The 25,614-nt window shown below is 39.3% G+C and overlaps 3 protein-coding genes across 6 annotated transcripts in view; 2 read left to right on the top strand and 1 right to left on the bottom strand.

Moving 5' to 3' along the window:
- Nucleotides 1-13,330, top strand: part of RB195_012887 (uncharacterized protein) — a gene marked incomplete at both ends in the record, with an annotated part of 39,413 nt that extends 26,083 nt beyond the window's left edge. For both annotated transcript variants that reach the window (XM_064202468.1, XM_013449030.2), the window contains 6 exons: nt 4,103-4,240; nt 8,642-8,713; nt 8,809-8,914; nt 11,333-11,395; nt 12,002-12,169; nt 13,223-13,330. In XM_064202468.1, the coding sequence (XP_064058349.1) occupies nt 4,103-4,240; nt 8,642-8,713; nt 8,809-8,914; nt 11,333-11,395; nt 12,002-12,169; nt 13,223-13,330 (655 nt within the window). The remainder of the gene's footprint in view (nt 1-4,102; nt 4,241-8,641; nt 8,714-8,808; nt 8,915-11,332; nt 11,396-12,001; nt 12,170-13,222) is intronic.
- A 151-nt stretch (nt 13,331-13,481) lies between these two features.
- On the bottom strand, nt 13,482-16,011 carry RB195_012886 (uncharacterized protein; the record flags this gene model as incomplete). The annotated part of the gene is made up of 4 exons (XM_064202467.1): nt 13,482-13,558; nt 13,635-13,716; nt 15,765-15,925; nt 15,978-16,011. The coding sequence occupies 4 exons, from the start codon at nt 16,009-16,011 to the stop codon at nt 13,482-13,484; spliced, it is 354 nt and encodes a 117-aa protein (XP_064058348.1).
- The window catches only part of RB195_012885 (uncharacterized protein), a gene marked incomplete at both ends in the record, with an annotated part of 32,548 nt that continues 20,739 nt past the window's right edge, over nt 13,806-25,614 (top strand). For 2 of the 3 annotated variants that reach the window (XM_064202465.1, XM_064202466.1), the window contains one exon: nt 18,737-18,763. In XM_064202465.1, coding sequence (XP_064058346.1) covers nt 18,737-18,763 — 27 coding nt within the window. Of the gene's footprint in view, nt 13,938-18,736; nt 18,764-25,614 lie in introns of those variants that run through there. The other variant, XM_064202464.1, reaches the window with a different exon arrangement.

Genomic DNA, 25,614 nt, shown 5'->3' with positions numbered 1-25,614 from the left:
GGAATGTTCTTTCTCTCCTTTCCCTGAACGCTGATCTCACATGAGAAGTATTTCTTTTTTGATATTTCCACAAAATATTTATGATGTTTGTATGCGTGGGAATAAAAATCTTGGATTCGTTCTCATTGCAAATTTTCTGACCCAGGAGGGTGAAAAAAGCAATGCCCTCATATTTAAACAGTTTTACTAGTTTTTTTTTTTGCATGCGTGGGAAAAAGGCAGAAAAAAAAAAGAAATTACGATAAATTATAGGATGGATAGGGAGGCGAAAAGCGAAAAGGAGGTAATTTTTACTGCTAAAGAGCCATCTTTCGTATCGCTTCGCTCGGCGTAATTCATTCCTGACTCGATCAACGCAGCGCATACGAGACCTACTAGTGATGATTGGTTCATGCTTAATAACACTCATTCGTGACGTGTGCTCTTTCCCGGTTTTTCTCACGATGGATGGATAAACATGGACATCACACACAACATTCCAAATCCAGAGGTGAATCGTGAACTTTTTCCCTCCACAATGCTTTGCTGCTTTAAATGTACATAATTCTAGTCTATCGATTCTAATGTAATTCTAATTTACTTCAATGTAATTCTAGTTGTAATTATGTTTATATTTTTTTCAAAAAGAAAAAAAAAACGAAAACTTTCTCCAAACGAAAAAATTGAACTTTTCCCCCCACAATGCTTTGTTGTCTTAAATATAGTTCTGGTTTGTCGATTCTAATGTGATTCTAATTTATTTCAGTGTAATCCCAGTTTACTATCATGTTTATAAATTTTTCTTTGAAAAAAAAAACGAAAACATTTCCAGACGAAAAAAAATTGAACTTTTCCCCTCAAAATGTATTGCTGGCTTAAATGTAGTGCTAGTTTATCGATTCTAATGTAAGTCTAGTTTATTTCAATGTAATTCTAGTTTATTATCATTTTATATTATCATGTTTATAAAATTATTGAAAGGAATATGTACGTAGAGATTTATTTTCGTTCTCCTTCTCGGTAAATTTTTCCTTCGCTGCAATGACCGTAATGGTTCCTTTACATACATGACCCACTTTCCCGCAAATCTCGCAAAAATCTCCCTTTCTCAACTTTAGAAATAATTTAGTATCGTGACACACGAATTTCTCGGTTACTCTGAATGATATTTGCATATCTTCTCCAATCCGTTCGTTCTACTTCTTTTTTTTCGACGATGAATTCGTTGAAAATTGAATCTAGTGCAAACAAACAAGATTTCAGGATAGATTTCATCATTGTAAGAAGGTTTATAGTGCATCTAGAAGACTAAATCGTGATTCCTCTTCTTCTGTGGTCTTTCATTATCTTATATTCCCGATAAAGACATTTAATTCATGGTGTTTTCAGTCAGATATGAACTTCTAGATAGTTTTCTCGGTAGTATTACTAGAAATTCTTTTTTTTCCCAGCCAATTTCTTTTTACTAAAAATTACTTATTATTTTATTGTATAAATCATTATAATAGGATGGAACGTGCTCATTTTTCAATCTATGATATTTGCTTCCATTTTGTGTGGCTATTCAAATGTTTTGAAGATAAAATACTTATTATTCTTATTCGTAGTCACATTCCATAGGGGATAAAGGATAAAGCGCACTGCGTTGATCAATTCGTACGAGGATGCGCCTATGTGTTCGACTTTAACTACTCGGAATCGTTAAGAGGTTTATTGAAGCCGAGTGCAGCGTTACTTAAAATGACTTGCGGGGGCGAACCAATGTATCAAGAGTCGGTGTTTTTATCCTTCCACACAAGTCTGACACCAATTTATCGGCCTCAAAGGGATAAAGAGCTTGGTTGGCACACTGGGATTCCGGCTACATCACATCGTGTAGTCACAGTTGAGTTTCCTACCAAATACACTACATTCGCTTCCCTCTCCCCCCCACCTTACCCTTCCTGTCCCTGAAAAAAAAAACGCTCCGTTTGACTCGAGTGTGGTTGAGAAATCCAAAAAACAGTGAATAGTAGAGGGAGTGGATGAAAATCAGCGAATTTTGGTGTTTACAGTTTGGTCTATCCTCCAAAATATTATTTTTTTTATTTGCTAGTCAAGTAATTCTTGAGAAACAGCGGCTACAACTTTATAAATTTCAAAGCAATTGAGAATGAACCCCACTGGAGTCACATTGTTCAGTTGTGGAGAGATTTGCCCGTTTATATTGTTTAAATTAATTAATTAACTTTAACATTAACAATTAAATTGATTAATTAATTAATTAACCGTTTAAATTAATTTAATCGCCCATTTCAGGCTCTGAAAAAAGCGATTTTGTTGAAAGGTTAGCCTATAAAATTATTTAACAATCTTGGGTACAAGTAATTAAAAATGTATAATTTCCATTTTTTTCCATTTATTGTATAAGAAACGTCCGTAGTCGTGTACATATTTGTATATTGTCATAGATTGAACAGAATCTTTGTCAACATGGATGCTGGATTTTTATTTACTTTTACAAATCCTCGCATTAGCGCACTCTGCTCGCACCGGCCAAATCCAAATTCTCATGAGCGACGACTCTCGACTCATGGATAAACACGAGGGAATGCATTCGGAATTTGGCAACAAAACAATGTTTTTAGCCGGAATTGACAGAACTTTATCATAATTTACGGTGTGATTGAATTCTCTTATTGTTCCCTTAAAACTTAAGTTCTAATCTAATCTTCTAAGTTCGAATTGAAAATAATCCTGAAAAATTTGTGAATACTAACTTAATTACCTCTGCTTTCATTCATACATATTCTTCAAAAAGTTTCTTCTTAGTCCCTAGGTTTCCCGAGAATGTTTTCGTCTCTTTTTTTTATGTATTATCATGTTCATAAAATTATCTAAGAGAATATCTACGTAGAGCTTTGTCGTTCTTCTTCTCGGCAATTTTCCCTTCGTTGCAAAGACCGTTATGGTACTACATATGTACATAGCCCTCTTTCCCTCAAATCTCGCAAAAATCCCCCTTTCTCAACCTCAGAAATAATTTAGCATTGTGAATTCTAGAAATCATTCACTGTCTTATTTCTGGAATCCAATATTCCCGAATATAACGGTCCGTGTATGATCGTTCCCAAGGGCATATCTTTTCCGTTAAAGGCTGCGTATCACAAAAATGATGTATTGTGAAAATCTGACGGGAATCATAAAGTTTGGACTACGAATATGTGCTCGACACTGCTCATTTCCCCCTAATCGTCCTTAAAAAAACGGCGTGGGAACGAACGTTCATTCCTACGTGGTGAAGCTGAAACGCGCCACCGTTGTGCATGCGCCGCATCCACGAGAGAGCGGTCGGAAACCTATGAGGTCTCCTCAACAGCCTATTGATGTGGAATCAAAAATAGGCAAAAATTGCCGTAGGACAGGTGTGTGTAAGGGTGGCGCATTCTAAGGCACCTCGTAAGAGCCAGCGCCGTTTCCACGCCGATTTTTTTTGGGACGATTAGAGGATTTGCGTGGAACAGTTCATGCTCGTAATCCTCACTCAGAACTCTATGTTTTTCATCAAATTTCCGCAATTTCGTTATTAACAGTAAAAGATTGAAATGTTTTGTTCTCCGGTACGTATTTTGTTTTGTTTTTTTTTTTCATTAATCATAGCGTGTGTATAGCGCAGTCGGTAAGAGATTCCAATTTGACCGCACAATCGATGGATGGTTCGCAATCGCCTCGGTGCTAACCAATTTGTTAATTTTTTTTGGGGTCGATAAATTGGTACCATACTTTACTAGAAGGATTAAAGGGCTGATTTGATGCATCGACTAGCTGCTGCAAGCCATTGCACAAGCTAGAAACGCGTTCCTAAACCTCCAACGATTCTGAATTAAAGTGAACGCGTTGGCGCATCCTAAGCGGATTGATTCACGTCAGACACTTCATCCTTTATCCACTTTATAACACTGAACTAACGATTTTCTTAGCATTCGCATACGGTGCTTCTCGATTTTAGTAAATCACATCTATCCGCCTCTGGCTTCTCTGTACAAATAAGCGTAGGCTCTAACTTACTGCTAAGGATCACAAGTCTTTGGTACTCTACTGTTAAAAAAAATGCTTTTCCTACGCATTGACCGTGGTTTTCCAGGTATCCCAGGCCGAAGCTCTCGTTGGCGGCGCTACCTGACATGGGGAATCAACAAGGCCGGCGACTAAGTCGAGCCTCAATCCAAGCGGAAAGCGGCGAGACAGGCTCCACTCTGGCTGATTCGCTGAAGTTTACACAGTGGGATTGACATTCTATTCTGTTTTTTTATGCTTAAAGTCTGACATCTTTGCTTTAAAACTTCTAGAAAGTTAGTGTTTCTACTAACTGGATAACAATGGCTATACACAGTCATTTGTTTGAGGGCATAATCCCACGAATCTGAGGTGGTACGGATTTCAGGTGGAGTATTCGTATACGGGATAGTAGATTATGGAAAAGGAGGTGATTCCGTCCATTTCTTTCTAAATAATTGCCGTGAAAAACGGCCCGGAAGACACGGCTTCGAGCGTTCCGGCGCGCTATTTTCCACAAGAAGTTCGATTGGAGCGTGCCAGCCTTGTGCGGCGACGCATCTTCCTGGCCGTTTTTTACGGCAATTAGGAAGAAATGGACGGAATCACCCCCTCTCCATAATCTACTATCCCGTATACGAATCCCTTCACCTGAAATCCGTACCACCTCAGATTCGTGGGGTGATGCCTTTAAAATTATGAAGGTTGATAACACTTCCGGTAGTTTTTGTATCGCTGCAGTTATCTACTCAAAAATACATTTATCTCCAACGAGTGCTCCAATCTTTTTTCCTCCGGTACTATTTCTTGTTGCATGTTCTTCGAAGTGTTTTGCTGTGTCTCTTCTGGCTTTTGTCTTCAAACTTCTTCTCAGAGTGCGGGAGCACTCACGTAGTTTTTATTTATTCACAGTCCAGCTCCTGTTATTTTTCTTTTAAAAAATAGTGAAGGGATTTCTTCTCACTCCTCTCTTTCCTTGTCGATATCACAGTGAAGGTGGGATAACGACCTTAAAAAAAACAGCTTGTGGCTTTTCTAAAGGCAGCATACCCGGGAATGGATGTTGCAATCTCTCCAGGGAGAAAGGATTAGATGTTGTTGGGATGTAGTTTATATTTGTGACCGTGAGCAGCAACCAATTCACCCTACTAATTCAAAAAGGAGTTTAAAACAGTGTTGTGTGAATCCTCTCCAACGATGCAACTTTTTACGCGATATAACGCGTACAACTCCGTTGTCGTCGTACAACTCTTGCTTCCTGACTACTAGATTGGCGTATAGTTTACTGCCACATGTTCCACATCCTACACTTCTTTTGAAGGCGGTGTATCACGATTTTGCTGCGAAAACCAGAGCGATAGCCTGGAGTTCAGGTTGTAGATCACGGGAACCGTCGTTGTTCCGCTCATCTTTCACCGATTGTCGTATAAAAACGGCGTGGAAGACACCGTTCTTTCCTACGAAATCTGCTGCAACGTGCCACCCTTGTGCACCGCGCCCATGAGCGAGTGGTCGAAGATTAACGAGGTCTCCACACCAGCCTTACATTTAAGTGAAACCAATGAATAGCCTGTTTTGCGGACCAGAGCGTGTTCAAGGGTGCGCGTTCTAACGTATCTCGTAGGATTTAAAGCTGTTCCCACGCCGTTTTCTATGACGATTAGGGAAAGATGAGCATAATTACGTCGGTTTCCATAATCTACAACCCAAACTCTAATCTTTCGCTGTGGTCTCCTCACTACGTCAAAATCATGATACGTTCTTCTAAGTCCCAACATCACCCTTGTGGGAGGAGGGAGCCGACAAGCTGCGCTAGCGGGGGATGATGGACACCTATGATCTCCAGGCCGGTTCATTTAGAGAGTATTTACGAAAAAGTCGCGGAGAAACTTAACCCCTCTGGCGCTCATGACGTATATATACGTCATGGAGTGCACTTTTAGTACAGGCGCGAGGCCACTTAAGCGGTTAAGCATCAGCCTGATTATAAATAAATTATAAATAAATGCCAGAAACTGCCTCAATAGCTCACAAGCTCAATAATCGCAAAAGTATTGTGTACTCGTTCTACTCCCCATAATAAATTACCTCGTTGGGGAAATTGGTTGTCGCACAAGGTTGTTTCACATAACTTTCTTCAAATCAGTAAAATCGAGCATGGTCACGCACTTATTGGTGAAATGCACACCTACCCCTAGCTATCCGCACAGAAATCATAACATCGTTAATTTCTTGATACGGTTCCCTTAACTACTGACTCTATTAATTAAAATAATAGTAGTTAATAGACTCGTAGGGAATACTCTTCATAAACGTTCCTATAGGTGAAGATAATTGTTATTTACGTTAACTTTCTTAAAAGATGTGCCACTAACTGTTATGTTCTTCCAGAGTTTTACAAGAAAAGTTTGCCTCCTATTTCTATTTGTTTTTTTTTGTTTCTCCATTTCCATTAACATCTTCAATTCAATGTTCACATTAAAATCTCAACTGGTACTTTCGTGCGTCGGGATCAAGGATTACTAGAGTTCTCCCTGCTGTCTGACATTTTTTAAGCTCTTTTTGATTTATATTTGCTCTGATCTGGTACTACGATGTTAACAATCGCCACATTGTTGGAGCATTATAACTGTGTTATCCGCCTTTGCACGAAAATGTCATGGTGAATTTTTGCGGTATAGGGTTAGGAAAGGAACTTACGAAGTTTAGTGGATCGCGATGTTCCGTCTTGCCTGGAACGTCTACCAAGATTTGTATGCGAAACATACATACAAACATTCACACACAGATTCTCACTTCTGCATTCATATGCGGATTACCCAGTGGACTTGAATGACGTCTTGGATCAGTTTCAAACACGGTTGACCTCAACCTCGCACCTCAAACCTTGCTGAGCCGAACTCACTCGCCACTGAACACTGGCTCTGAATGTGTTTATTCGTTGTTGTTCCATATTCTAGAAGGTCTGGGGTCGCTGCTGAATCACCTGTTCTTGGATCTTCCTTGGCTAGAAGTTTTGATTCCGATCTGGCAGACTTTGCAAGTTGGAACCAAGCGAACGTTCAGAGCAATTTGGAAAAAAAGAGGAGTCATACGCTTACTTCATCATGCTACCGGGAAAAAAAAAACGAAAATGGATTTATACGACCACTTAGGAAGAACTATATTTGCTTCTACGTAACTTTATTCGTTACGATACAGTTTGAACAAGAACAAAACCAAAACTTTTTTCATGCAGTCGAGTCTCTCCATCAAATATCATCCTGATCATGTCTCCTGTACATTGTGAGAGGTAGATTAGCGGCGGAGAGAACGGTAGACTCATATCATCGTTTCATCGATAATGAGGGTTGATGTTAGGTAAATAGTTAAGAAAATAAACCTCTCGAACTGGCTCCAGTGGATCTGCGTTGAATTTTCGTTTCGTAATTTCTGTTTTCAATTTGCAAATTCTACATCCCAGACTCCACTGTTCAGCGGGATACCAGGATTTGATCGAGAGAGGAAGGTGTTGTGATTATACTTCTCTTTACGGATACCACAGCCTTCGACCCAAAGACCGATGGCGCCTGTCGCTTGAGCAAGACGTCCAGATTTTTTTTTTTGAGAGAGAGGAGGAATAGAATACTGACTGTAACTCTATAGGGTGTCCTTAGCATGGGCGAAGATTTTTTTCCAGCTATCCTGTACTAATGAAGCATTAGCTTCCCTTGGATCCCTGCACTCCCATGAATTCTCAAAGTGACCATTTATTTTCGCAGTTGTGTTGCAGTTGACGAAGCAACTTCCTTTTCAAGGATGCCCTTGATTGACAGTAATAACCAGTACATATACAGAATAATAATTCTATTATATGGATCTTGTCTCTGCAGATGCGAATGCGAACACCTAAGTCGGAATCAGAACCGAGCGAGTTTCTTTTGCAGTGTCCTTAAAACGATTTTGGCGATCGAAACCAAGCACGAACTGTCAGAGAGCTTTAGAGTTTTAGATCTCTAGCAATAGGATGTTCTTTGTCGGAAGGTAGCCGAGATGGAGTCTGAGTGTTCTTATCTTCTGCGCCCTCTTCGTCGCGTAGGATTGTTGTTTGGGTCGCATCTTTATACTCGCATCAAATCTGACAACGACCACCGGCTGAATGGGCATCTTGGAAATCGAACCATTGAGTTCATCATAAAAGTGTCTTCGTTGTTAACTTCAGCGGTTTCCGGTCTGCAACGTTGAGCCAGATTTATCCACCAGGTTGTTGTCATCGCATCGTTAGGGTAATCCCTGTCCAGCGCCTAGTGGTATGGCTGCTAAGTGGTCTCGGTAGCTTACACGCTATCCACATCCAGAACTTTTCGTTTGTCCACATATGTAGCGGAGGAACTAACCTTCCTTATCAAATACACTATGTAGCATTTGAGCAAATAAAACTGTTTCGCAATTTGCGTAACCTTCAAAAATCAAAGTAAATTTGGGGACTACACTTTTTCTCCAAAGTGAAAAATCACACAACACCTTTCTTTCAAATGCAGTTATCAACAGTTCTTCAAATTACTCACAGTACAAGCAAAAAATGTATTGAAAAAATATCCGACCATATTAAGGAATAAGTCTAAAAAAGAGCAGCGAGTTATTTCAGATACCAAACTCAATTGCTACAAACAACATGGGCGAAACTGAAATCTACAGCCACGTTCACTCAAGTATTCAAGTTCGTCATAAGTCATTCTCAGAGAAATCTTTGCGATGTGCTTGTCAAATATGCTCCACTCTCCATCCAGCTCAGCTGATATCTCTTCCATTTAGATTACTGTGCTTCAAGTCCACTCCAAGCCGAGAGATGTTTCAAAAGATGTCTATTGTGGAAGGGTTTCGAACGAATCAATGCTGCGATCTGAATATGCATGCCAGAGTTGGTGAACCTAAAAAGAATTTATAAATATTGGGTTGAGGAATAAGTTCTTTCCGTTTTTTCTTTATTGAAAAATCCTGATATTTTACAACAATTATAACAAGCAATTAATCAACTATGTATTCTCCGTCATTGTTTACGACCTGCTCCCACCTCTCGACCAACTTGTTAATACCGTTTTGCCAAAAACCGCCGGGCCTGGACTCGAAGAAGTTGTTGAGCCAATTTTCGAGGTCCTCGTTGTTGTCGAAGGTAACACCTCGCATTTGGTTCGACAGCGAGCGGAAAAGGTGATAATCTGTTGGCGCAAGGTCCGGAGAGTACGGTGGGTGCTGAAGGACTTCCCAATCGAGCTCTTGGAGGGCGGCTTTGACGATGTTTGCTGTGTGAGGCCGTGCGTTGTCGTGAAGCAGGATGACTTGGCCTCGTCGATGAGGTCTTTTCAGTTGAATAGCCTCTTTTACTCGATGAAGCTGGGCTATATAGAAATTTTTCTCGACCGTCTTGTTCTTCTCCAGCTTTCTCCAGCTTTGAGACTATCCTCGTCGAAGTCAGAAGGTCGACCAGAGCGGAGAGAGTCGTCCAGGTCGAAATTGCCATTTTTGAATTTGGCAAACCAATTTCGAGCAGTCCTCGCAGTTATAGCATCCTCTCCATACACGGCGCAAATATCCCGAGCAGCTTCGGTGGCTTTTTGACCTCGGCGAAAGGCGAAGTAAAGAAGGTGTCGAAAATGTTGTTTTTTACCGCCTGGAATGTCCATTTCAAAGGCCTGAAATTAAGGCAAGATTTAGTTATCGAAAAAATGGTTACAACAGGTTTGTAGAGCAGAAAAACCTCTTTAAAATGGTATATTACGATTGGCCTTACGACAAAAGAATCGCTGTAAACAAACGATCGATTAAAACGGCAAGAACTTATTCCTCAACCTAATATGTCAGAGAAATCATCAAAGGGAGATGCTTCTTTCCTACTTGATCCATAGAGATGTGAGGTACGCGAGTTTAGTGCTTGTAGCCAATAATTTCACTGATTGTCTGACTTTGAAGAGGATGTTTTAAAGTCAGCTTTGTCATTCTCCTCTGAAGCTCGTCATATTGCTAGTTTCCGAATGTTTTGGGCTCTTCGACTAGTACTTCCTAACGACTAAAGCGATTACATGCCCCTGTATAATCCAGGTTAAAAATCGCTTTGTTTGTCGTCTTCAGTCTGTCAATAACAAGAGAAAACGTCATCTTATTTAGGTGCTCTTTAGAATTGAGTCTAGCATAGGTTTAGGGAATAGCCTGGGATGTAATTGGATAGGACTTAATTTGTATAGCCTGGAAGATATCGAATTTGGATGTTCTTAAAATTTTCTTTCTTCTTGTTTTTGAAAATTCATTGCGCCCTCTTTCAATCAGATCCCTGTTCATAGTGTAATTTCAACCATTGGAAACTATGAGATTCATTTAATAATTGAGGATGTTTTCCGGGAGTTGGCACATGGATTTCTGGCTACAACCAACAGGAACTGCCACTAAGCTCTCTAAGCTCATAGCTATTGCTATTCCAAAGTGTAAGAAGAAAAAAAAGAAAAGTAAGAAGAAAGAAAAGAAAGAATTGTAAGAAAAAATTAGGAAGGAAGATTTTTTTTATACTATGCAAATTTGATACGGTTCAAGGCCAAAGTTTCTTTAGTCTGGTCAAAACGATATAAAGATCGCTGCAGTTGCAAAGAGGTTTGCGCTCGGAGCAGCAGCGGTGGAGTTAGGTGCTGGTATCGCGGTGGTATCACCGCAAATTGCAACGATGAGTGGTGGTTGCAAGGGTCCCCCTAGGTCCCTCTAGATCCCTTAGATCCTTACCACTACGCCCCACCATACCGGTTTGAACACAGCCGCTTACGCAACCACACCGAGGTTTATGTTGTTTTGACTCTGCTATAGTAAGAAGAAAAATAGCACCTGCGAAATTTCGTGAGTTTCACAGGCTAAAATTTTTGGAGGTTTTATTCTTTTTAGCAGACATTTTCTGCGTCGTCTCACGCAGCGAAGCGGGTGTAGCGCAGTCGATTAGAGTTTCCATAGCCTCCATAATCGATCGGAGATTCGAATCCGCCGTAGTGCTCACCAAGCCATTCAATCGATAAATTCTCTCGATAAATTGGTACCAGCCTTATCTGAGAGGATTAAAACACTGACTTGACACATGCTGTTTCCGGCTAGCGCCCGGACGTCATTATATAAGCCAGTTACACGTTCGTAAACCTCAAACGATTCTTAACTGAAGTGAACGTGGTGGCGCATCCTGAGCGGATTGACTAACGCCAGACACTTTATCCTACTTACACTTACGCAGCGGTAAATGAATAAGCTTGACTGAACGATACTACTCGTGAGTTTGAGTGTTTTTAATCGTTGTTGCTAGTATTTTTAGCTCTTGTGCGATTTGTTCGACTCAATTTTGACCGATCTACAACAAGCGTCGAAGACTGTTCAAGTAAGTCTTAGTGAGCAACACTTTTCTTAAATAAAAGAAAGTCACAAACCTTTGAGTAACTCAATTTTTTTTACATGGAATTTCAAATCGTTTTTTTTTAAGGTAGTGTATCGAAAAATTGTCGAGGTATGATAACTCTAGAGAAAACAAAGAGTTCGGTTTGTAGACTACGAAAACGAGCATGGCTCTGTATATCCTTTCTTAACCGTCGTAAAAAAAATGGCGTCGAAGACGCCGTTTGCTCTCACGAAGTTAACTGCACCACACTCAACTCATCAGCCTACTCAAATAATAGCAATGAATAGGTTGGTTGCTGAGGGGACCGGAGTGTGTAGAAGGTAATTAGTAGGAACTAAGGCCGTCCCCACACTGTTTTTTTTTTGGACGACTAGGGGGATTGAGATTCCACCCTCGTTTCCTTGATCTACAGCCAAAACCATACTTTTCACCTTCACGGGGGTTTTTGGTCTGTTTTCTTTTATGGGGCCCATCTTTTGGCAAATTACTCCATTGATTTACTCGCGTATGGATTCCAGTGTCTATTAGTGTCTACTCTAATCAGTTCAAAATTTATTCTACGTGCTACTATTTACACCTTCATTCCAGGCTCGCTGCATGGATATTGGTGGCTCTCATGTGCACATGAACGAAAAGTGTTGCGGATCATTATGGGATCAATTGGGAGAATGTTTAGCTGAAGTGATAACAAAAGTGGATTGTGTACGATCGAAAAGAGAATGTACGAAAGCTTGGATAATGCTTATAAGCTATGTGGTTAGTTGAATTCCCATGATAATATCAATCGTTTTTAGATTCTCGAAAGTCCAAGGAATTGATAGATGTTATAGAACAGTCAGCGTTTTTAGAAATAACCGGAATGATTTGAACACTTTTTTCTTTATTGAAGTGGGAAAGTAGAACTATACGTATTTCAATTCTCTTAATTCCTCCTATTTCCCAATGCACAAAACACTTTATAACAACTGAAAGAGATTTTACGCGTGAATGTCGGACGAGGTTGCTGTGTTGGACGATTCAACTACCTACAATCTCTTTGTTCACCAGCATTATTCTAATTATTTTCACCTAGAGAGCCAGCACCGTGCAAAAATCTATCCATTTCTAATAATTTTCCTTCTTTTGTAGTAGAGCAGAATTTTGTGACTGGAATAGTCACCTCGAATTATTTATTTTTGAATTTTATTTGATGTAATGCAAAGTGTGTGATTCAACATAAAAACATAAACATTAGGAAAGCCATTCTTGGCGAGTGACGCCAAAGGTGGGAGGTAGGAAGCAGAACTTTGACATTGGGATAGTGCTGTCAAATCTATCCAAAAATGTTTGAGAGATGCAGTCGATTTTTAGGACATCAATAATAGCCCCTACATTGCCCTGAGCATCCAAATTATCTTGCGACCAAAGCGAATCTTTGTCCGGATCCCTGATGCCACTTACAACTATTCCGCATGCGCATACTCCACCTAAGCACGCTCTGCAAGATTACTAGGTATATTCTTTGCCAACGATCGAGGCATAACTTCCCTGACAGAATCCTGCATTCTTCAATGAATGGAATTAGGTCTCGCACTGATAACTGACTGGAATCACTCCCATTCCCTTCAAAGTCCACTCTGGAAGTTCACAATATGTGAATTGCTGTAAGCTACGATACGATTACTATGAACGAACCTGTTTAGGTGGTAGAGCGTTAGTTCAGAGGAGGTTCAGAGGTAGGAAAAAGTAGTACAAACCAGAGAGAATTAAAGGAGACAACCCATCAGCAGGAAATCAGACTGATGACTTTAATTATAGCACCAGTTTTAGGTAGATGGTATGAAATGTGGCTACATGGACGAATGGAAGCGAAAAGCGAGCGGTCGTCTTACGAACGGATATCATACGCTGAAAGTCGATTCTCCTGGAACACGCTGAATCGGCAGTGGCCCTTCACTTTCAGCTACTGATTTTTTATACATTCTTATTGTTGTCTTTTTTTTTTTGCTGAGGCGGCACTAGAACATGAGCAATGCCTTACATGAAGCCACATTGGCCTTGATTGATGCTCTAAAATCTCATCATTCTTTTACTTGTTGCTGTCCCTTTCTGTTACTCCTCTGCTAGGTTCAGACTGTCGGCTGAACTCAATGATATCTCGTAGTCCTGAAAACGCTTTTTAGAGCCTTAACATCTACGTACCGACACATTTTTTAGACAACTTCCTTTCCTCTCCACACACCGATCTCTTGCTCGGCTTCAATTCCAGAGGCAGTAATCATATAGGAACATATCGGTTCTTTGTACAGCTTGTCGGGTTTGTTCTGTAGATAATGAAGTCCATTCTATGCGTTCAAGTCAGTGTTTTAATCCATACAGACGAGTCCGGTACCAATTTATTGATCGTGGAAGGATGAAAAGCTTGGTTGGCACGAGAATGATTACGGATCATCGATCGATATTGCAGTTACATCGGAAACTCTTACCGATTGCGTTGCAGCCGCCCACTAAATTGATATACTGGCCAGCCCACTCATGCTATTTTGTAGGCTAGACATGCGTTCGTGAACCTCACCCGAAAATTCTAAATTGAAGTGAACGCGCATCTGCGCATCTAGGCAGAATGACTAACATCAATACTGAGTATCCCTCCTTGTCGTAAATCTGTCTAAAACCGATGTCGTAATGAGATGTACATGGGATTCCCAAATCGCTATCGACGCTCTTTAGCCCTTTGACGACTATTGTACGCATATTTCCCACCAAACACTCAAGTGTTGTAGTGAACATGGGTTTGTGAACTACTAAACGAACAATGATATTTCCACCACGCAAGATGTGGGTATAGTTTCTGATGACTACTTCAAAGAAGATGAGCGCTAGTACAGCATCTTTTGACATGCAGCCTGGAACACTGCATCATAGTTCACACAACGAAAGTCATTTTGTGATTTCTGTGGGACAATATAGAATTCGATAATCTCCAGATTCTCCCTTCTGGAACATTGCATCATAGTTCATCAATAGTGAACTCATCCCGCGTTTTCAACAAAAGTCGAAAGACATTTTGTGATTTCTGGTGGATAATATAGAATTTGATATCCTCCAGGCCCTCCCTTCTTGAAATCTCGGCATTGTGAACTGGATGTTTTGTCTTGCCAATGAGATTTTTGTGGAACTTTATTTTGACGACTTCCCACTTCGACAACCTCCACTTTATCACGGCTTGAAAATGGTCCGATGTTTTTGATGCTTAGCACCGAAGCTTAGATGCTGCTCAAAGTCCTCGTCCCTTCTTGAAAAAACCCCGATGTCCTTCTAAGTGCAGTTCGCAAGAATACCAAACAGGAAAACAAATTTACCAGCCCCACCGACTTCAGAAACTGGTAAACTACCGCATTCTTACAGATTGTCACCGAAGGTGAATAAGATCTACACAGTGCGCAGTATCTTTGAGTAACTGTTTCTAGATAGGTCTACTGCACAGTTACTCAGGGATCTCAAGGATCTACACACTGTGCAGTATCCTTGAGCAACTGTTTCTAGATACATAGTGTTAAGAAAGTGCATCTTGGACAATCTTAGCTCACAGAACACTATGAACGGCAATGAAGGCATTAGTAACTGATAAGCACTCATCCTTGTTATTCATGGATGGATTGCTGGCGGAAGTCCGAATGCTTCCAATGCCTCCCTAACAGACACATCTTTTTCGTCGTTAACATCGTACTTTTTATTTCAAACTTACTTCGTCTTGTAGCATACTGTGGCGCCTTAATAGTGTTATACAAATTCCACCACTTTTACTAGTCAAATTTTCTTTGATACGAAACCTCAGCATCCTTTCAGTTTCTCCAATATAAATGGCATTGGATGGCTGGCACTTTCTCTGGTGAATTTGTCCGATTTTCCCGCAATCTCCAGTCTTACTGCATGCACAACTTTCCAGCATACGCCGGCCTTCGTGAAGTCTAGTACAAACTAGTTGTTGAAGGTGAAAAACAAATGACATCGGTGCAACCTTTTCAAATGGTCAGGAAGATACTACTTTCGAATCAGAGGGCATGCTATCAGACAAAATCTTTCTTCGGTTCTTTCTATCTGCTTTATGAGCAGAATACGACAACCAGTAATAGATGACATCTCCCCCACGTGTACTACCGTTATACAGTTGATTGCTTTATAGTAACACAAACACAATCCGAAATGCTATAAAATTTTAAGTGAACGATCAAACTGCATCAAAATTGATCAAGAACCACCGAACGATGGTTGGGTGCTTCATTTGAACGCTAAAATCAAATTATGTAACGACGTTCCAGGTATGAAGTGGTAGTCGCAAAGAAAGTTCCAAGAAGTTCCAAAAACCTACTGATGAACGCAATCTTGGTTCATCCTGTTGGCGTAAAGAAAGGCATTCGTCCGCAATATGGTCAAAACAGCTATAGCGATGTGGACAGAGGATAAAGAACGTGAGGAATACCCTCAATAAAACTAGCTGTAAACATAGCCAGCTCAAATGGTTGCACGAGACTGAAATCTAACGCCCATTTTTGAACTGAGAGTAAAAGAGTGAGAAGCTTACGTGGGTTTTGAATTTCCGTGTGCATTCCCTTCATCTTCGATTCCTTAATTCCTGTAATACATTGATTTTTTTTGCGAGCACAGTTGCAAGATGATGTAGTATTTTTGAGAATTCTGAACGACAGTATCAAGCGACAGCTGGTTCGAAGCAAGGATAGGATAGGAGCAAGGATAGTACTGTATCTCACAATGTGCCTGGCATACAATGCCATTTGAATTGGAGAAACTGGAAGGACGCTGTGCTTGCGCATCAAAAAAAACATTTGACTGGAAAAAGTAGTGGACGTTCTATGACACCATTAAGGCGCCACAAGAATGAGAAACACGATTTAAAGGCATCACTCCACGAATCTGAGGTGGTACGGGTTTCAGGCGAAGTATTCTTACAAGGGATAGTAGATTATGGAGAGGAGGGTGATTCCGTCCATTTCTTCCTAATTGCCGTAAAAAACGGCCCGGAAGATACGATTTCGAGCCCCTCCCCTCCCCCTCCTCCCTCCCTCTCTATAATCTACTATCCCGTGTAAGAATACTCCACCTGAAATCCGTACCAGCTCAGATTCGTGGGATGGTGCCTTTAAAAAAGTTTGAAATAATGTGTAAGATGCTACCACACATGCAGTGGAATAGATCATACAGACAACAATAGCACATAGCAGACAGTGAAGCTTGTTATTTATACAATGAAAGAATTTCGTAGGTCAGCAATCTTTGCGAAGAATTGAACACCATCATGAGGATTTTACGACTGGCATTAATCGTAGATCAGATCGCATACGATCGCAAATCGTAGACTATAATGGCGGAAAAGATTGTTTGTTGAAACCTGTTGAAGGGCTAGGCTGAGCTTCCTTCATAGCCCGACGCAGAAAGCTTCGAGGAATATATGTGGACATGTCGAGTGGACATATTGAGGCCTATCCAAGAGTTGTTCTGTGTACTACATCGACAAGTGAATTCTTTCTTTCCGCCATCATTGGTATTAAGAACTTCTAGGCTTCTCAAGCGAGTACAACCCTGAATATTGGATGATTGCGCAAGTTTGTGCCGATCCAAAGATAAACTTCAACAGGAAAAGTTTAAAAAAATATACATAGTTAATGACATATCCATGGCAATGCAGCCGTGAACAGCTTCGGGGATATAGTATCGCCTTGTCGTACCCCCTTTCCAATGGGTATGGTGAAAGGGCGATGGAAAAGCTGCATCCTAGTCGTGCATCGGAAATATTGTATAATACTATTGATTTTTAACCACTCAGCAATATTAACTATAATCCTTAGGTTTTCTTTCACTAAACTGCTCACAGTATCGTCTTCAAAGTCAGAAGGCCGTCCAGGGCTGGGTTGATTTTTCAAATTAAAATCTCCCCTCCGAAATCTATCAGACCACTTTTCAACCGTCCGGTGAGCAGGAGCACGATCCAACTAAACGTCCAAAATGTTCAGTGTCGTCCAAAATGTTCAATTGGCAGTGCCAATAGTCACACCTTTCCGAAATTCGTGGGGAGCATTGTATGCCGCAGAAGCACTTCGAAAAATCGTAAAAATTCGGAAAAAAAAATCAATAAATTACAATTCGATGTATTTGAAGGAGGCTCGGAGATAAAATGATACGGAAACTTCTCAGTGCATGCAAAAAGTGAATGAAAAAAAACTGGAGTTAACCACAGACATATACGTCTATGAAAATCGGCCACGAACTTGTGTAATCATCTAATATTGCCTCCTATATTTCATCCGTTGAGGTACAATTAGAGTTGTCATAATGGAGGTAGATCTGAAACTGTTGACAACAAGGAGAAGGTGTTGTGAGGAATGGTATATTTTGCCGATTTCGCTAAATTTATTACATTTCCATTTCTATGATCACATTTCTTTTTTCTTATTTTTTTTCTGAACATCCATACATTACCTCATTAGTGAGTCTACAATGATTTATTTTTCTATATGTTTTTTTAAATAAATAAAGTGTAACTAAATAAGTCATAAGTGGAGGTATTGAAGAGCTAGCAGTGCTTATATGCTTGCGCTACGCACTAAAAGCAAGCAGTAAAGTAACTAGTAACAATTGACTGATGGAGAACGTGCTCTGACCTCGGAGATGCTGCTTACCTCCACTCTTTTTATGAATGGAAACTTTTAAAATCTTTTTTGTGATTCTTTTTATGATTTTTTATGACTCTTTGAGGTGTTGTACACCGGATGAAATGCTCTCTAAGTCGATTTATTGTTTATTTATTTATTTTTTATTACGCTCAATCACGTGCTAGAGAAGGATGTGGCAAGGACAAAGGCAAATACAAAACAAATACATTAAACACAAAGTGAAAAGATAGAAAAAGGGAAAAAAATAGACACTATTGTAAGATATATTCGCACGTATTTTTTATTACACATGGATTTCTGCGTAATTATGCTATTCTGGTTCCTACTTGATAAAAAAAAAATGCTATTTAACGATTTTTGAGCAATCGTCACCCAAACCACAACCACAGCACACAAAAAAACAGTGAATATCGTTCAGCAATGTGAGGAACGTGTGAGGAGAACTCGTACGAGATTGTTCTACACGGCGACTCATCGTTGATTCTGCACAGTACCTCATGGATTACGAAGGAGATCCATAGAAATGAGCGATTATCATGATCGTCGCCGCCCATCCATCCGCTCCCAGTTGTTTCTTGGAGTCCACCCCTTGCCGAGACACGCGGGCGTGGCCATCACGGCCATCTACACTACGTACGCCGTATATGCTGCCATGAGAACCTTGCTAATTAGCGTTGTGGTAATTTTTTTATTGTTTTTTTTCTCTAAGAAATTATTGTGACAAACTTAATACTTGATAAGAATGCTAATAATTAAAATTACGTATAATTTATTCATTTTCCTTGAAAGTCAGAACCTGTTCTGCTCAGGTCACATGAACGCTTCTTTCCATTTATGACTGATCTTTTAACTCTTTTAGGTTTTATTTTCAATCTACAAACTGCTTCAAATTAAGAAATTACTGATTTTCTTAGTATTTGTTACTTAAACTTAAATCTAGTAAACACTGTTCTTTTTTCTTTCTGTTTCTGGCGCACCTATGGATGTTTTCAAATAAATAAACAAATAAATAAATAAGCACTTCAAGGGCTAGTGACTGAAGTCCCATCGTTACGATATACGATTATTATCATTATTATATGATCTTATTTTTTTACGTCTTATTTTATTATTTATTTCATTTTTTATATTTCAATTTATTTTATCATTTATTTTATTTTGTTGCTGCCTATTTATGTTTATTAACGATATTATTCTATACTTTTTTATTTTTTTTTCTTTTTTTATTTTTTATACTGTATAAGAATTGCTGAGTTTTCTCCTTCTTATTCTCCCAAAGAGAGCAGAAAATACGATGAGAAAGTGCAGGGTTGAAATATATTTGCGTAGACAAGTTTTGCTGAGAATGTTTTCAACTGAAATCATTTCGTAAAGGTGTTCGACGTCGTGAAGAACGAACGAATTCTCCTCAAATTCTCTCGTCGTATAGCCTTGATCGGAGGGTATTAGTCACATGTTTGAGAACTCACGAGGTGTTGTGAACCATAATCGATCTAACCTTGACCTCTCATCGGTTTTTCATCGTCAGTTGTGCTCGTCGTTTCTCCATCTAAACCCATCGGTGATAGTACTTCAGCCTCCATCCTCTCCCTCCTCGTTTCAAACTGTGCTTCTAACTTCTTTTTTTCTGTTAATATGTCTACATTTCTACTGAGTCTCTTTGAACTGCGTTAGTTCATCTTCCATCTTTTGAAAAAGCGGTCTGTTAATTTTTCGCGAAAATTATTGTGAAATTTTTTAAGTTTCTGTGACAAATTGTTCCTACTTTTTGTCTGGCAGTTGAATACACTTCTTTTTTTGAGTAACCACACTACGGTTTTTGATTTCGTTTAATAATGTGTCAAATATGATGTTATCGCTCGTTTCCCTTCACTACGCTTCACCAGCGCTGGGTCAAGTGTCGTTCGATAAAACAAGAAACTTCTCCGAATAAACTGGAACTGTTTATCTGCCGAAATTGAGAGCTTTTCTCACTTTTATAAATCAGCAACATTCGATCGAAAATTACCGAAGGTCCACTGTGATATCCAGTTTGAAAACGAAAGAAAAACCCACTGAAAAAAATCGAAACCCGATCGAAAACAGTTGTGGGTTTAATAAAAACGAAAGAAGGGTTATCTCAGCTCGGGGCTAATCCTTAGCGAAGTTGTAGGTCTCCATTTAAAAATGGATGGATTAAGATTTTTATGTGAAACACAAACTATTTATTTATTTGCTATATTTACTTACTATATTTGTGTTCTATGTATTTATTTGTTTATTATTTATTTCATGTTTTAATAATATAATATGTAATATATTATATTATTAAAACATGAAATAAATAACAAACAAATAAATATGTACAATATGTACAATAATATATACTAATAATTGAAGTTCTTTCAATGTTCTCCTGTAGGTCATTCCCTCTTGATATCGATTGATCAAGATAAGTTTATCCACCATCCACCAGTTTGTTGTTGTCCGTTAAGAATTTTTATGTGGAACGGGAGTGAATTGGGATAAACATTGAAAGAAAGGCTTTTTCGATGCATATACGCTTGTTCTTATCGTAATCGTCGAACTTGTTGTCGTCTGAGGAGCGCGGCCGCATCTGTTTTAGCGATTCTGCCTTTGCAGCGACTAACCAGTTATGTTTTTTTTTTGCCGTCTTACTCTAATCGTCACATACACATAGCATACGATGTTTGACAGCGTTGAGGGCTAAACAAGCTACATACGGATGCTTCGATGCATTGTCTGCAAGAAGTTGCTTCCAAAATTTCCTAGATTTGCTAGTTTTATCCTTATTTTCAAGCATGAACTCTAAAAAACTGAAAACAATTAACTGATTATGGAAAAATCTATCATCCTACCGATAGAAAAGCTTGTAGGTACAGTAGGAACAGCCTTATGGGACCGGTTCTCCTTTTTCATGGTGTGGAAACAAGAGATCTTTTAGAGGAAGCGAAACATATCCGGTTCTTTGAGAAGTCTATTCGTTGGTTTTAGTTGCTGAGGTTGCTGAGGAGACCTCATTGATTTTTGGCCGCTCGCTCCTGTATGCGGCGCGTACGTTATGGTGGCGCGTTCTCACGTGCCTCGTAGCGACAAAGGTCATTCTCACACCGCTTTTCAGGACGATTACAGGGAATTAGGAGGGGTCACGTTTATTTTCTTAGTCTACAGCTTGCGGTGTGAGAACGACGTTTATTCCTACGAGGCACGCGAGAACGCACCACCTCAGCGTATATTTGCCCTCAGAAATACCAACACTGTCATTTCCGTGATATGCGTTGTCTTTAAGGATGCTAAGGGAGAACTATTTAGCCATCTATTCAACTTATTACATGCGCTCTTATTTCTTTCCTTGATAATATTGTGAAGAATTAGTCCACTCTATATATTAGAGTTATTTTTATAAATAGTTAATTGAGTTTTCTTTGGAATCAAAATGAAGTGAAATTGAACTTGAGAAGCGAATCAATACAACATCGATTTTCAAGAACAATCACTCATAGTTTCAGCCATGAATGATTTCTACCAACTATTTTCTATATTTTAACTCTTTTCTTTCCAACCTACACCTATACATCTACGGCTTATTTTACATAAGTGATTCACGTCGTTAATGTATTGGAACGCTTTACGCAAACATATATTCGTGTCCGGTGATGTTTAATGGAGGAGTTTGGCTTGACTTTTGAATTTGAAAAAAAATCTTGTGACTGTAGGATAGCCGCAATATAGAAGTCATAGTACAGAAATCCGGAATCACCGCAATCAATGATCTGCTTTTCAGTTCATAGTCATGTTAGAGATCAATTGATTCCTTCCTCTGTTTCTTCTGTTTGTGCTCCCCGCCTGTAGAATTTGTGGGACAATATAGGTGCAACAACTAACCAACTTTGGGAAATATTACACTATTTTTACCACTATTTTTTTCTTCAGTCATCTTTTTTCCTGTAATTTTCCTTCAAGAATTCTTTTTTTTTTGTTTCCAATCTTTTTTTCGTGGCAAGAGATTTTTCATTTTTGATTTTTTCTTGATTTTTGATGAACGAGAGAATTTCTCGACATTACTTGTCCTTTACTCCTGGATTCCGCATTGTTCGAGAAGCATCTTTTTTCCTCCATCAACATTTTAACCGGTTCTGATCTGAGCACTAACTCTTAGAAGGTATCGTATAACTTGTTGTATTGCTAAAATATAATCACAGCATTATTATATATGAGTAATAGTAGGTATTAATGGTAATAGTAGTAATTAATGGGTATTATATTATTAGTAGTCAGTATTACATTACATTATCGAGCATATCGACGAACAACATCGCGAGTCAAGGTGATCAAGGTGATCAAGGTGATCAATTGGAGTAGATTCGGAATCCCTTCACGTTTAGGACGCTTTTCAGTGTCAAAGAGCTAAGAAAAGTTCGGTTGTAACTAAGAAATGTAGATATTCGTTATATCAAGAATATAAACACTACTTCGGTATTTTCACCGACTTTAAGAGTTACGCTGTGAGGATGTGGCACTTAAGAGAATTACCTTCTTTCGAATGAGGATTAGATGATTGAAAAGTGGTATTAGTATAATATTTTCGGTAGTACTTTTGGTTTTTTAGTACATTTATGTACTATTATATATTATCACTATATATGTCCTTATTTATATGTTTAGTATTAATTGTATTTTTTCATAAAAATCCAAACGGTTAGTTCATTTTCGAGGATTTTCTAGCATTTACCTGAAGTCAGCATACGACAAATTTGACGATGTTAGAATTTCTTCACGAACAGCTGAGGTTAGAGGCGTAGGTCACGAGTATTGTTGAAGTCAGGCCTAACTACTCCTAACTATCCTCAAAAACGGTGTGAGACGTGACCTAGGCGAATTTGAATTCTCCTACGAGGCACCTAGTAACGTGCCATGTATGCGAGAGCAATGTGATGTCAATTTCGTGCCCAGCTGCCTTTTGTAGACAATCCCAGTATCAGAAAAAAAAACATTTGATTGTAATTGAACGCAAAACATCCTTTCTCAAATGTCAATCTTTCCGAAAAGCTTGGATTTTTTCTAATGCATCACAGAATCAGGGATCAACGAAAACTAGTACCTTTAAGGAATACAAACAGAGGAATATCCAGTAATAGAGAGGGATCTACCAGAGATCCCGGATGTCAGAACACAAAGGCAAAAAAAAGGAGTCTCAAAAAAGATGAAACTAAGAGGATTCGAACAAATTTATAAAATTGTAGAAATAGAAATTAGAAGTTGTAGAATTAGAAATCGATTAATTGTAGAATTAAAATGAGAAATCAAATTTAGAAATGAAAAATCCTAAAATTGAATACGCGTTGAAAACATCCGGAAATATGTATGCAGGTTTCTGTGTAACTTTGATGTTGCCTGATCAGAGCGGTCGACCAAACCGCGGTCTCAGTTGTAGCAGGAATTCCCTCTTTCTTTTTTGTCGATTCTTTTGAAAATTATTCCTACGTGAATAATACCGTCCAAAAGCAAAATGACAGAAGGAATTTGCAGATCGACTTTCATAAAAAGATGGATTTCTTTTAGAATCTTGAGACCAGTTGTCGCTCTTGAAGATCTTGTGGTGAGAATACGACGCGATTTAAAAAGTGTGCGGAATCTCGGAGTGGGCGTTTAGCAATCGCTCTCTTCCGGATTCTACAAACTTCTACAAAGTGTTTCCGAAATTCAAAAAGGTCTTTAGTGCGTAAGCGATGTGGTGTTAAAACTAAAAATTGGTGTTTATAAATACATTTCATCAGAGTATCTGAATCACCAATACTAAGTTGAATCCCAAAATCAGTCGCTGACGGATTAATCCGTCGAAAACGAAATCTGGGAATCCTTGGAAGTGATCAAAATTAAATTTTGAAAGCGCCATTAGAAAGAAAATGAGCTGCATATTTCAAATATACTGCTAGAATTTAGTTTTGACAAATATGTGACATGAAAACAGGCAAAATTTCGGCAATCTTCGTTAATCACTTTCCACCTTCACAATCTTTGTGGACAATTTTTTTCTGCAACCACTCTACACTAATGCTTCGCGTCAGATCGAACAATGCAAAACGTCGGACTCTTTGATTTCAATTTTTTCCGGATTTTTTCGTGGCTTTGTGAAATATGGAAGGGAATTTGCCAAACGGAATACGAGACAAAGTGAATGACAGTGTGTAATGTTCCCTATGGAACGGATGTAGCGTAGCGGTTAGAGAGGTTTCGCTACGATTACGCGATCGATGATTGGAAACCGTTCTAGGCCAAGCAAGCCTTTCATTCCTCTGGGTTCGATAAAATGGTACCAGACTAGGGGTAAAGTGTAGTTGGGAGGGAGAGCTCTTAACATTTTTGTAATCGAACTGTATTTTTGAGCACAAAAACGTTCCCAAAGCACGAAACCGTTCTTAATTAACCAATAGCTCCCACATTTGAGATGCATTTAAGAAGGTAATAGTTCATTGATCGACAGATAATTACTGAAGGTGAATAGCTGATTCAGTTGGGTCTATAAAACCTATACTTTATTCCTCCGGGAGTCCTGGACATGTAGATTGAAGCTGCTAATAGAAAAAAAGAGGACACAGCCGGAATTACTAACGTTTTAACTTTACCAAGCTCTTCACGTAGGTCAACCGAAAGTAAATAGTTAAGTTATATCATGTAGTACTTTCGAAGAAATCAAAAATTCCCTTCGGGATGCGCTATTCGCATTCGGCGTTTGACAGCTAAGAACGACTTTTGTGCTCCAGAAATGATCTTTTGCGCTCCAAGTCGAAGCGCCGAGCCCTAACTACGAATATTTCAGGCACTCTGCTCCGGTCCTTCCGCATATTCATATAAAGCAAAAATATAGGACTATCTTGAATTTCAACTTATTTTGTCCTTTTCTTTTTTTCCTTTTCGAGGCAAATATGGAACTGACTTAAAGGCATCATCCCACGAATCTGGGATGGTGCGGGTTTCAGGTGGGTGATGCCTATACGGAGTCGTAGATCATGGAGAAAAGGGTGATTCCGTCCATTTCTTCCTAATTGCTATAAAAAAACGGCCCGGAAGATACCGCTTCAGTCTTCGGCTTCGTCAGTCCTTCTCCAGTGCGTCATTTTCTACAACGAGTTCGGTTGGAGCGCGCCAGCCCTGTGCACGCGCCGCATCTTCCAGGCCGTTTTTTACGGCAATTAGAAAGAAATGGACGGAGTTAGTCCCTCTTCTTAATCTACGACACCGTATAGGAACTCTCTAACTGAAATCCGTACCATCCCAGATTCGTGGACTGATGCCTTTAAGAGGATAAGAATAATGACGTGGGATATTGGATTTAGGGAAGAAACGGTTTGTAAGCCTGCGTAAAAAGAAAAAAAGATAAAGGGGACGGATTTGACCATTCCTATGGAGATGCCTTTCTTTCCTCTCCACACAGATCTCTTGCTCGGCTTCAATTCCAGAGAACAGTAATCATATAGGAACATATCGATTCTTTGTACAGCTTGTCGGGTTTATTCCGTAGATGATGAA

The sequence above is a fragment of the Necator americanus genome, chromosome V (genome assembly GCF_031761385.1).
Source record: "Necator americanus strain Aroian chromosome V, whole genome shotgun sequence".
NCBI lineage: Eukaryota > Metazoa > Nematoda > Chromadorea > Rhabditida > Ancylostomatidae > Necator > Necator americanus.
This window is presented reverse-complemented; position numbering and strand designations above follow the sequence as displayed.